The 12993-nt window shown below is 40.6% G+C and overlaps 1 protein-coding gene across 20 annotated transcripts in view; it reads right to left on the reverse strand.

Moving 5' to 3' along the window:
- Window positions 1-12993, reverse strand: part of adgrb2 (adhesion G protein-coupled receptor B2) — a 78297-nt gene that overhangs the window by 15145 nt on the left and 50159 nt on the right. For 19 of the 20 annotated variants that reach the window (XR_007487924.2, XR_007487925.2, XR_007487923.2 and 16 more), the window contains 10 exons: window positions 11107-11233; window positions 7984-8087; window positions 7676-7778; window positions 7461-7611; window positions 5995-6064; window positions 5391-5457; window positions 4433-4518; window positions 3220-3318; window positions 2220-2319; window positions 1392-1463 (listed from right to left, as the gene is read on the reverse strand). Coding sequence is in view for 16 of the 20 variants with exons in the window: in XM_049751363.2 (XP_049607320.1) it covers window positions 1392-1463; window positions 2220-2319; window positions 3220-3318; window positions 4433-4518; window positions 5391-5457; window positions 5995-6064; window positions 7461-7611; window positions 7676-7778; window positions 7984-8087; window positions 11107-11233 (979 nt within the window). In the remaining 4 variants the exon portion in view is untranslated. The remainder of the gene's footprint in view (window positions 1-1391; window positions 1464-2219; window positions 2320-3219; window positions 3319-4432; window positions 4519-5390; window positions 5458-5994; window positions 6065-7460; window positions 7612-7675; window positions 7779-7983; window positions 8088-11106; window positions 11234-12993) is intronic. The other variant, XM_049751367.2, reaches the window with a different exon arrangement.

A 12993-nucleotide genomic window follows, 5' to 3' on the forward strand; every position in this document is an offset into this window, starting at 1 on the left:
CAGTTGCTGCTTGGTTTAGAAATAGAAATCATGTGTTGAACTTTTGCCGTGCCATTGAAAACGAAAAAAAATCCTTACATTTAGTGAATATTAGTATTTTGGGGTCATGATTTTGTTTTTTTATTTACTCTCGCTTTAGTTTGTTTTGTTTCTTTGGCTCCATTTTTTGTCTTCATCATTCACGATGGTGGTCCCTTGTGTCGACCAATCAGCTTGCACCGCTTTGTGTGTTTCTTGTCCGTCTCATCAGTCTGCTTGCATTTAATTCCCTGCTCCCTCGCAGTCATCTTCACCTTCGGTCATCTCGAAGCGTCACTTCACTTTCCTCTCCAGGCAATAGCCCCGCCCAATTATCTCCTTTAAGGTCCATTGTTTGTAGATTCTCTAACACATGAGCCATCCTAGTGTCATATTGTTTTTTTTTCTATTAAGCATCCTGGCAACACATAGCAATTATTTATTGAAGCACCAGCTCTCATAACAGCTTAAATCAAATAAATTGGATCGCATGGGCAGTTCCAGGCTTGTTTTCCCTTCAGACTTTCTCAATATACTTTCCCGCCTTCCCGTCTCAGGAGTGACTTCATTTGTCAGTGTTGCCGCTGTCAAATCCCAAAAGACTGTCACGGGCGGGAAACAAGAGCACTCATGTACCGAGTGGTGCAAGAGCATCTTCATTCTCGCTGGGTGGTCTTATCTGTGTGTATGCGCCGCTACAAATGGATTGGATTGGAGCAGCATCCATGTCTGATTAATACTGCATGGGCAAGCTTATTGCCTCCATTGTTTCCTTCCATCCGTCTCTTCCTTTTATGCTTGCACTCATCCTCAGAGGCGATTGTTCTCCGTGTATGTGTGGCAATCCAATTCTGCTCCAACACTTTGCTATCATCAGCTCATAGTACTCTTATGAATCTTCTTCCCACCTCCCTGTACAAAACTCTACAACCTTTTAATATTCACTTGCATGCACATGTTGCAATCATCCCACTGTGGGAAATTTGCCAATCCCTTTTCAATGGAATGAAAACATATATGTACATAATAAGTTTCAAATACAGCATACCCATGGGGGGGCGGGTATAGCAAAGCCTGTGGCAAATTTACACCGGGGAGGTATTAGTGCGGGACTTATCGTCTTATTCCATACTTACTAAGCTTCTTAAAGCGGGCTTGGCTCCGATGGACAATACAACGCTGCGATACGGCATTATGAGAAAAAAATTCACAACAACATCGGACATAGAAGCGGAGTTAATCCCCGGCAAGTCTGATCTACTTGTATTCTGATGCGACCTCAAACTGACCTGGAAGCTAACATGAGTTTTTGGAATATTAATCCCACCTGGAAGTGTGGCATCTGAGCCCACAGAGCAGGAAATGGGTCTTACCTCTCTCCGCATGGCGCAGTGCACGGTGATGATTACGAAACCTTGAACCGAGTCGAAAACGGCAAAGAGGACCTGCGGGAGACATTTGACATCTGCTTAGTTTTTACAGACAATCTGACACTCTTCTTATTTCATTTTATTCATCACATGTTGTTAGTACCGTATTTTCCGGACTATAAGGCGCACCTAGAAACCCAAAATTTTCTCTAAAGCCGAGAGTGCGCCTTATAGTCAGGTGCGCCTTATATATGGAGCAAATTCCTAAATTTAAACTGGCCCGAAGCATTGTGTCATAAAATCAATCATAAATGGCCCGCTGAAGACTATGAATCATGAATCAAAAAGACTAGGATCATTATTTTGTGATTATAAAGTAATGTGTTGCATCTGAAGTTGAAATAAAAAAGATCAAATGGAGAATGATTTGATTTGGATTAAAAATCTGACACGATGCAACCTGGCCTGTTTACTGCAGTCACAAACACCAATATCACCTTTCTTATTCATACAACAATAACAACAAGAAAACAAATGTAATACAGCTAGTAAAAAATTCATTCAACTTTCATAAAATTGTTAATTTCTTATTATTTTAATCTCTAACTGTAACTTTTAAAGTTTACTGATCTATCTGACATTAACATTACAAACATTGTTATTGTTTTCACTATTTCAAGTTATTATATTGTGATTGCATTAATGGTGCGCCTTATAGTCCGGTGCGCCTTATATATGGACAAAGTTTTAAAATGGGCCATTTACTGAAGGTGCGCCTTATCGTCCGGTGCGCCTTATAGTCCGGAAAATACGGTAATCATGTCAGGTTACCTGGAAAAGCGTCGAGCGGCGATCTGTGATTGCTAACACAGCTGACATCCAAGTGAGGGCTAGCAGAGGAAGAACCACACAGGAGCTCCACAGAGATGCCCTGTAAAAGAGCAATGGTGGAGAAAGAGGAATAATGGACACAGGGACCAGCCACTCGGGTTGAAAACGCTCCAGCTAGGTCGTGTTATTACATTTCCCTGTCGCATGCATCCGCACAGCCATCAGTCAAACGCTCAGTGGTGGGTCGTTTGAGCCTGACTGGTAAACCAAGAACTGAAGTGGAATGATGATGTCCAATCGTGTCGACTGTTACCAGACTGACAACGGCTCACAATTGCTTAACACGGCTGAGTTTTTTTTAAAATATGCTTAAAATACAAACAGGTCATCCAAGGACGAGATTGATTAGATGCTGGCAAGTGCGCTACGTTTGATTTAGCGCGTGGAACAGAGACGGTTTATCGTATGAGTTATGGCATAACGAGAGTCGTAAAGGGTAAAGTATGCAATGGGGTGTTTGACGGCAACAAACGAAAACTTTGGCTGCCCCAAAGTCTCGATAATATTACACGTTTAACGCGTTTTAAAAGGCATTTCGAAATATCGCCTGACACGCGAAGACTCATTAAATCCAATCACTTGGAAGTGTTGTTACTTTCATCGTTATTTTTTTTATTATTTTTCGGGAACCTGGCCACGTCGAAATGTCATCCTGCATCATTACCAACAGCTGGAGATTCAAAGGATGGTGCATAGAGTAAGAATGGAAAGAGATTAAAAGAAATGACACAGTGTGTAGTCGCCACAAAGGAAAAGTCATTTTGTTTTTCCGTCCAAAATTGGAATTATCACATCATTGTAATTTTAAATATTTCATGGGTGACATTTTAATTTTACAGCGCCCTGCTTCGTGGTGAACTGTGACTATCACTTTGTGGTGATTAACAATAAAAAAGGGTGGGGGGGAGGAGAATAGAGAGCAAGATGAAGATGGACTAACATGGCGCTGCTGGCAGTCGAGCTGGAGAGAGCCGTGCTCGAGATCACGCCGCACTTGGAGCATTTCAGGAGAAGCCGGCTATGCGCCTCCACCGGGACACTTTCAGGCCATATTGTGCACACATATACACACAAACAAGACACAAATGATAGTGAAGGAAAGGGGGTGGCGAGAGAAAATGTTCCATATGTTATAGTTGTGCCGGGAAAAAAGGGAGGGAGGCAAAAAAATAAATGAGCGGAAGGGGGGAAGAACAACAAAAAAGAAAGAAAGAGGCAAATTAAAATCAGATCTTAAAGTAGCAGCACATAAATAAAAAGATTAAAAAAGATGCAAGCACTGATTTAAAGTGAAAGTAAGAGACAGACATTTGTCGTGAGGATTAACAGATTACAATGACACAGACAGGAAATGATCCGATAATCGTATTACACTGCTGGTGAATGCAGGTGCAAATAATAATTATAATAATAATTGTAAAAATATGTATATAATAATATAATTAAAAAAATGAAAATATTTCAATTTGAATTTTAAACTAAATTCAAATTGAAAAATCTTTATTCGATCTTTATCCAATAATCGTATTCCAATGCCGGTGAATGCAGGTTGCGAAAAAATAAAATAATAATTGTAAAAAATATAATAATATAATTTAAAAAAATAAAATGAAAATATTTCAATTTGAATTTGGAATTAATTTAAAATTGAAAAATCTTTATTCAGGGATTGAATTAGACAACAAACTGTGCTTGTTTACAGTGGAGAAGAGATAATGTGTGATCCATGAGTTGTAAACAATGAAGCCATGCAGTGGCTTTGCTACATTAGCACCTCATCACACCTCATTGCCTTAATCCCCATAGCTTCATAAGAAAACACATTATGCTAATGATGATCTTGTCCTGTGAGCAACATTGCCCATTTCTGATGGAATTTGCTTTGCTTGAGAACACAAGGACTTAGCATGCCACAACAATGTATAAAAACTTTGTTGTACAGTCTGGTAACAAGGGATGATCAATCTGCCTTTCTAAATCATAAACCAAGGAGCTCAAAGAAACATCGTAAATAATTGAAATGATTTTCTACTTTGTTTCTTGCGAGAAAGAGTCAGATTGATTGACAGAAACAAAATTAAAGCAGCAGCGGCAGAAATTGCGTTACCTCAAGAAGAAAAATGGATGAAAATGCCTTTGTGTGGATTTCTTACCCAGCTCGCTGCTTTTTTGACTTGTCGGAGATGCCGTCTCGAGACATGAGCTTGTTAAACACCACGATTCCAATGAGCATATTCACCTGAGGGAGACAGAGGAGAACGTTTGATGAAGATCGCACTAATGGTTTGCCAACAGGGACTCTCATCTACAATCACGTCTCGATGTGTTTTCAGCATAGTTCTGTTCAAGTGGAATCGAAGATTACTTTGGAATTGTGGTGCTGATTTAGGGATTTGAAATGCTGGAAAGACTCCTGTGATTTCTTTCAAGGAAGATTTTAAGATTTAGTTTCATACTCGCAGGTGTTATAAAAAGTCAGGATAACATCAGCGCCATTTTACCGAGAACACATTCATTATATCGCCTTCTGTATCATAATAACCGCTTACCCCTTCTATTTTTTTGTTTTGTTTTTAATCTTGCTGTTGACAACATGCCAGATTGTGCCGAGACCTTTGTCAGGTTAGGGCCAGCTTTGAGTGCCAACATAATCTTCATCTGCTATTTGTCTGAGGTCTGCTTTATTAATTAGAACTTGGGTCCTGTGGGAAGAGTCGCTGCCTCTCTGACCAACATCTGTCTCTCAATGTAGCATCTTGTTGCGAGGGCACGGACGGACCACCAGTTTGGAGATTTTACAATTTACAACTTCAATGATGCTGATAATAATCATAGTAGGTTGTTTTCTTAGGTGGGGAATGGAAGAAAGATACAACAATTTTTTTTGCGTCGTCATATTAATCCCTTGCCAATCCACATTAGGATTATTTTTTTTATTTTAAAATATAATTTTATATTTTATATTCACTGTATTTTTTTGATAATTTAATATAACATAACATAACAACATAACATAACATAACATAACATAACATAACATAACATAACATAACATAACATAACATAACATAACATAACATAATATAATATAATTAAAAATATATTACTCACCAGTACTATGACAGCAGCAGGTCCAACAAAAGCGTAAAGCAAACCTCCCTCAAGGGACAACCAGCAACTAGAAGACAAGAGCCACTTGTATTGTATTGCTTCTTCAAAAAAAAGAAAAACATCACAGAAACAGATCCACTTGCGCTGATCCATATACGGCTTCTGTTCTAGCACCGACATTGTCTGCACCCTCGGCGGATTCGCCCTCCCGCCTATTTGCGCAAGCCGCCCTCTAATGAAGATGCATTGCTGCGGGGGGATTGATCTAAATGCCATTTTCATTCAATCACAATAAATGTTACTACGCTCTTTCATTTGATGTCTCCTTATTGAACCTCCTCATGGTTAAAATGCCATCTGGAAACGATGAGTTAAAGTACCGTGAAGCGTTACGCACCATTTTTCATTCTCTACCACTCCCTGGAATGTTAATCCTCTTCAAACTAGGTGGAAGTAAATAAAGCCCATAGCACACGCACGAAATGCGGCAAACCAAATGGACACGTTTCAGGCTTCATTCAAACATAAACAATGTCTCAAGAATAGTCAATATAATTGCAGTTCTTGTTCTCCAAATAGTGAGAAATGAGAACTTGGTACTTACTAGCTGGCGGTGCCGTAACCTCTCGCTCTAGTGAACCCGACCGACACTGCTACAACTAAGGCTGGAAGACCTGCAAGGCAGAGATGCATAAATTAAATTAATTAGGCTCTGGAAAAAGAATATGAACCCTTTGGATGATATGCCAAGTAGCTACGCGGCATCATCAGTGTATACGGCATGTGAATTTCGATTTATAGGATACAAGTGCTCTCTGAGCCAGAGGTCATGTTGCACGCATAAAAAACTTGGCTCAGATCCCATCTTTGGTGTTATTTATATTTGACGTCGTGCAAGGCTATATTTCAACCATCTCCAATTTTTTTTTTCCAACACATACTCGGCGCATTGGAATTCAAAACATATGCATGAAATATGTAAATCAAGTGTTTAACACACAGACCAAGTGTGACGGATAGTGGGCTATGATTGGCCCATTCTAAGCTGGATTCTAAAATATTCACGCAATTAAAGAAACGGTGATTATGGCCGACGATGAAAAGCAATTAGAACAAGACACATTAATAAATAAGTCGGCGGGGAGCCAAGCTGGTCTTGAAACCAGCATGGAAATATTTTATTAAGACAATAATCAATCCATATGCATCAGCCAGGAAACACCGACGGGGAAAAAAAATTGGGTTTCAATCGTATAATTTAGGGAGAAAATTGCAAAACTGGACGGTTAGCGGATAAAGTCTATTGTGGCTGATTGTTTCATGAATTTTATGCAGCTTTTGCAAATTCTGTCGCGCGTTTCCGTGGCTACACAACAATCGATCTGTGACCACCAACATCTATACTATACATTCTGCCTCCTTTTTATCGGGCCAGGCCATCAGCAAGGTGGCTGATTAGACCGCAGGGATCAATATGAAGAGGAATGAAGTGAGTTGGCGATGTTGCTGTTAATTCCGTCGTCCGTGCGAAACATCTTGCTTGTGTTGTTCCGCTGATTTTATCATGTGCTGTTTTCGTGAGGGTTAACGTTAGGATGCTATCAGGTTAGGGTTCGAGGGTTTCCACAAGTGGAGTGAGAAAAAAAAGTGCATCCAGGGGACAGTTGGGTGATCTGGATAAGTAGACCAAGATAATCCCCTCTATGGATATTAAAAATCATGGCGGCCATTATGCATATGTTGCTGCCTGTTTATATTTGTGGTTAGATATGAATTAATATCAGATCTCAGATTTGAGTTGCTTCTTGGCTTTGTAAAAATAAAAAAATATATCTTGTGTGAAGTATACAGATTTTTAGATCTTCTTTAATAATTGGAAAAACAACGCTGCGTAACAGCAGACAGGCAACATTGGTTCAATTTTCGGAGAGAAATTGACAAAATAAATTGCTTTTATTTCAGGGTCCATGATCCAAACCGGTTTGTATCCCGTGCGTTTGATAATATTTCAATATTTTGGCTCTTTGGGATAAATATAACTATCATCAAATCAAAATGCCGGCTACTCACCCCAGCCGAGGCACAGAAAGCGCTTGCGAATGAGTCGCGACCTCATTTTGCCGATGACCGCCAGGTAGGACTGCCAAGCTTCCGTCAGCACCCAGCAGAACGAGGCCAAGAAGAAGAAATGGAGAAAGGCAGCAGTCACGGTACATAGGCCCTAAAAAGACCCCAAAAAAAAATAAATACCAACATCCATTTTGATATTTTTACTTACGCCTTACCTTGCTAAGTGTTTGTGATTGTCCCACCAGAATCAATAAATTGGAGGCCAGTATGGAAAGGCAAAAATTCACCAGGATAATGGACCTCTCCGAGCGTATATACCTCCAGGGCAGAGAACGAAATCATGTGAACACAGGTGTGAAATGAATACAACGCTAATGTATTTCCATAGATTGACTTTGTCATGACAAATTCCCGATCCTACCTAATGTACTAGACCAAATAGATGTACGGGGGTGGGCTTGATGGAAAGATTCTCTCTTAAACACAATGTTGCATGAAGCCATTAAGACGAAAAAAAAAATACCTCCAGAAGGCAGCGTAGATAAGAAGCAGGATGAGCAGAGCAGAGCAGGAGACCCCACAGCCCACCATGAGGGGCACTGAGGGCATGCTGGTGGGACCCATTTCCTGGAGATAAGTGGAAAAAGAAGGAGTTTGGGATTATTCTTTAGCATCATAAACATACCTCGGGTTTTGCTATGTTCCTTGGCCTTCCTCCCAGAAAAAGAACAGTGCCGCTAGGACACTCAACACCCCCGCCGCCTCCCAAATGGGCTTAATATTTGTCCGTGTTTGAGTTCTCAATCACAATTCGTTCCCTCGGGTGACCCCGCCGCCTCTTTCATCAAGATTTATCACCTGACGCACCTAACACAAGGTCTTGATGCAAATAAAAAAACGCAGTGTGTGCCAAGCAATCAAAAAAGCTGCATGCCCGTGAGTATGTCTGCTTGAGATTAGCGAGGGAAGTTGAGGGAAGAAACGTACAGGAAGAAAGAAAACCAGTGTGCCAAAGTGCTCCTTTTTTTTTTCTCCCCTTGCCCATCAATGGAAGGCAATTTCTCCAGAGGAGAGTGGAATAGGCTGGAATATCAATGTGCCACCCTCACAAACACCCAAGTCGCAAAATCAAAACTGCCTCCATTTTGATTCATCTAAAATGTATATTAATGACAAAGAATTATTATTCCATTATTATGTTGAAAGGTGAAATGACACACACAAAAAAACGATTCCCTTGTGTAATTTAAATCCACGCGTTGTCCCTCAGCTCCTCATTGTGTCAATTTAGCTGACGGAAATTTCCTAATTAGTTATGAGACTGATGCGATTATACGTCTATTTTCATTCCAGTTCAAAGATGCAACTCCGGCTACATGCAAATGTCTCTTTGCACTTGCGTAAAGTATATTTCAATTTGCTTATGATGTGAAAGTAAAAGCCTCCCAGATAGATTAGAAAGTGTGCATGGCTCTGCTGCCTATGACCGAGTTCCCTTAAGCCTGCCTGATTTACCCCGAGATAGAAACGGCAGATATTTTCAGCACAGGAAGTTTAACCTACTTATCACCGCTCGCAAACGTCCCTCGGCTGCCCTGCTCTAGCCAATCACGGCGTCAAATCCCTTTTTTTTTTTCCTCCCCACATCCTTTTTCCAGTCTTTATTGATGATGTAACAAGGCAGTAGCAGGAGAATGATTTACAAAGTCCGCAAAGCCAAAAGGACTTTATCGGAAGAAAAACTGGAAGGTCGTAGTTAATCACTGGACCTCAACCCAATCGAGCATGCTTTTTTTTTTTTTTTCCCTGCAAGGGAGACGTTAAAGCCTGGAAAATCATTTTGGTGTCTTGTATCTCCAAATAAATGAAACAATATTAGAAATCAAAATATCACCAGTCTTCCTAAATATGGTCAAAAGGACCTTCCAATCCGACACAAACAATACAAAGCTCCGAGTTGTAACTCACTTGATGAATTGGAGGCACCAAATGTTAAATTGACTTTCATAAAGCCAATAACTCTTTCAACTCCAAATCCCATGATCCCTCTGAGGACTGTTGAGGCAATGAGTCTAGACACCATCGGTGGAGTTTGCGCTCCCTCAGCACTCATTCTGGCAATCCAGTCGCCTGGCTTTATTGTATGGCGGCATGACCTTAATCAATCAACTCCTGCTTGCACCTTTGTTTCTGCCTCGGTCTCGACTCGGTGATAGACGTTCCCGACAGACGCGTTGAAATCTCAGTGGCGATGGAAAAGTAAACAGGATTAACCAGCTATCCTTCACTCCTTTGTAAATGACCCTTGATGGCAGCACTGCTCCCCCCCCCCCCTTTTTCTATTTTTTATTAAAAATCGAGGTTAATCTTCAGACCTCAGCTCCGCCACTACGCCATGGCAGGCAATTCAGGGACTGTGTGTAGCTTCGGAATTCTTTGTGTTCATTGTGTGCCTGTGTGTAGACCAGACAGTGTCATGCTAATTAATTCAGTCGATGACTCCTGGTTTAAGGGAATCCAATCTCAGCTGAAATTGAAAGCTCACTGTGAAGAAGCCTAAAGCTACCTGGTGCACTTAACGCTGATCGCAGCAGCTCCTGACTGAGTGCAGTTGACACAAAGGCATTGACCCGTGCCTTCTGGTTCCAAGTGCTGGCCTTAATGGTTTGTTTCAAAACTCAATGTTCCTTCACACTTTTGTCCGAGTCCATTCAACATGGACTGCTATCGTTTGGTAATTTCCACTCGAGTTGTGACTACTAATTACTTCGTCAAAATGCAAAGTGGTTCTTCATCTGCACTCTCTTTAGTTTTCTCGACAAATCATCTTGTGTTAATACACATGCTCCACTTTTTACTATCGCCTTTCCAGCCGTACGACACTTGTAGTTACTCTCGATGGATCTGTTTTTGTCTAGCTCGAGTTTTAACCTTGGGAGGTAGAAGAGATCTTGCGCTTTGAAATGAATTGGACCTGATGGACAATACGCAGAGTAGTTAATAGTCAGAGGAGGTCTTTGGAAAGTCCATTAGCACCCTATGAGAGTGGGTCAATCTATAAGAACATGCCCCGCCCCCCTCTGACAAACTAAAAAGCCTTTTTCAATCATGTCAAACACACGCCACAAGCTATGTGAGCTATTTATAGCAGATTATGCACCTCCAGGCAAAAACACCCAGTCCCAATAAAATATACTTTGTCCTCTTGAAGCCTTTTCTCATCCATCATATGCACACCAAAAAGTGACCTTTCCTTGTGAAATAAAAGTTGAATAAAATCAGTCTGGGCAGTTTTGAACAATGGCAGCATTATTCGATTTGTAGATATTTTCTTATGTGAGGCAAGACGCTCTTTTTAAAAAAAACAAGTTTTGAACAAGGGCAGCATTATTCGATTTGTAGGTATAATGAAAGGCAAGATGCTTTTTTAAAAACACACCTCGCTTTCAAACTTTGCCTCCATCATCCATCACAGTCTCACAATACTGACAAGAACTTGGCACCTGCAACCTGCTGCGGTAATCCTACTAACAGGGATGCCATCTTAATGTATTCAGCTCACTGACCTGACCCTTGGTAGTAGCTACCTAATTAGCCTCCCCAAGTCCCAAAGAGTCCGTCGGAATATACGGCGGCGGTGACTCACCGGCTCTTTAGCTTGCTGCGCTAACACAGCGTAGGTGGAGATCCTGCTGCACAGGCATTTGGTTTGGACAGTGGTTGATGTGAGCGTTTGGCAGCCTTCGGTGCCCCAGTTTTCAGCGCCAGCTTCCCTGGAGGTGGGGAGAAATGGGACGGGAGGGGGTAGGGGGGGTGACATAAACAGGGATTGTGAGTGTCACAAGTTTTATTGGAACGTTTACCTCGGAGGGAGAGAAGAGTCCCGGGGATAAAACTGTTGAGTTCACCGGGTTCGCGTGGTGATCCATTCGCTCACACGGTTTAAAATATACGGTGCACTTCCCCCTCGTTGGCATTAGGAGCAACTCCGTGTTTAGAAAACGAAAACATCAGCCTTGGGAAGTATTAGCTTGGGATTTTAGCTGGCATGAAGTCAATGGAGCATGAGTCAGTCCTTTTGTTCTCACACGTCTTGACTTTTTTAAAATTGTACTTCAACCTCAAAAACATTAATGAAGTCTGTTCTTAGAAGTCTACCGTAAATGTCTGACTATTTCGCAAATTTTGAACCCTGAATCACGAATATTAGCTGGTGCGGCTTATAGTCCAGTGCGGCTTATAGTCCAAAAATTACGGTAATTTCTTCTGTACTCTTCTAATTCCGGACGTCTTTTCCTTTCAGCTATAAGGGCGTTGCTTCTTTTTCTGGATCACGTTCCGTTTTGGGACGTGAGGATAAAACAAATCTGTTCAATTCGATCTTTGACTATAAATACATATGGATGGCTTGTCTCCAGGTCTCACAGCAAAATGGAGCCAGCAAATTCTGGATCTCCCAAACCAGCATATGTTGTTGGATGGGTGATGTCATAACATCAACAATGCTGGCATTCCATATTTTTGATGTTATATATATATATATATATATATATATATATATATATATATATATATATATATATATATATATATATATATATATATATATATATATATATATATATATATATAGAACATGTCCGTCTAGCTGACAATCAGGCGGGTGAAATATTTCAAATGTTTAATTTAGGTGAAAACCTTTCACCTGATTGCTTTGCTAAATAAAACATAAGCGACTCACCAAAGCCGGCATCCTTTCTCCGCCGGGGACCATAAATGTCTGCGCAAAATGTCACGGCAATCCATCCAACTGTTACAGCGCCATTTTTTACACAGCAGACTAAAAATCACAGAACGACCGACAAATTGCGACAGAGCGGAAAATACCAGCCGCCACTTACGGAAGGATTTTTCAACTTTTGAGTTTTACCGAGCCCCGTTTGCTTTTTTTTTTTTTTTACTGTTTGGGATCAAAACGCCGTCGTACATGTCGAGACAACAATTGGAAAACGAGCCTCTGAAGAACAGAGAAAATTGACCTTTTATGCCTACAGAGAATAAATTGGCACTGACTCTTGACTGAAAGGGCAGCACTATGAAAGCCAATTGCACCCTATTAAGAAAAGAAAAAGGTTAAACATGCGATGAATTCTCAAAAGCTGTGTCAGAGATAAAAGGATTTCAAGTCAAAGCAGGTGAATTTGCCACGAAAGCAACACTTTTATGTGCTTTGCTTGTAAATGCAAAAAAAAAAAAAGTTTTGTAGCCGAGGGCTCCTATCCAGAGTAACTTTCACAGAGTCCTGAGTTTTTTTTCTTTTTTGTCGACTTAAGCCAGCAGATATAGTCGAAGATCTATTTAATATCAATGTCATCCCACATTACCAGCGTCAGTAATGTACTAACGATTAAAATTGTAAGCTAATTAAGGATGCTGCCAAATATTGTCCAAGGTGATTTATGAGACTGAACACAAGCCTTCCATTTTACGCTTTATATTATATTTTCGGACTCATCTATTTTGCAGCTTGTCA

The sequence above is a fragment of the Syngnathus scovelli genome, chromosome 19 (assembly GCF_024217435.2).
Source record: "Syngnathus scovelli strain Florida chromosome 19, RoL_Ssco_1.2, whole genome shotgun sequence".
Taxonomy (NCBI): Eukaryota; Metazoa; Chordata; class Actinopteri; order Syngnathiformes; family Syngnathidae; genus Syngnathus; species Syngnathus scovelli.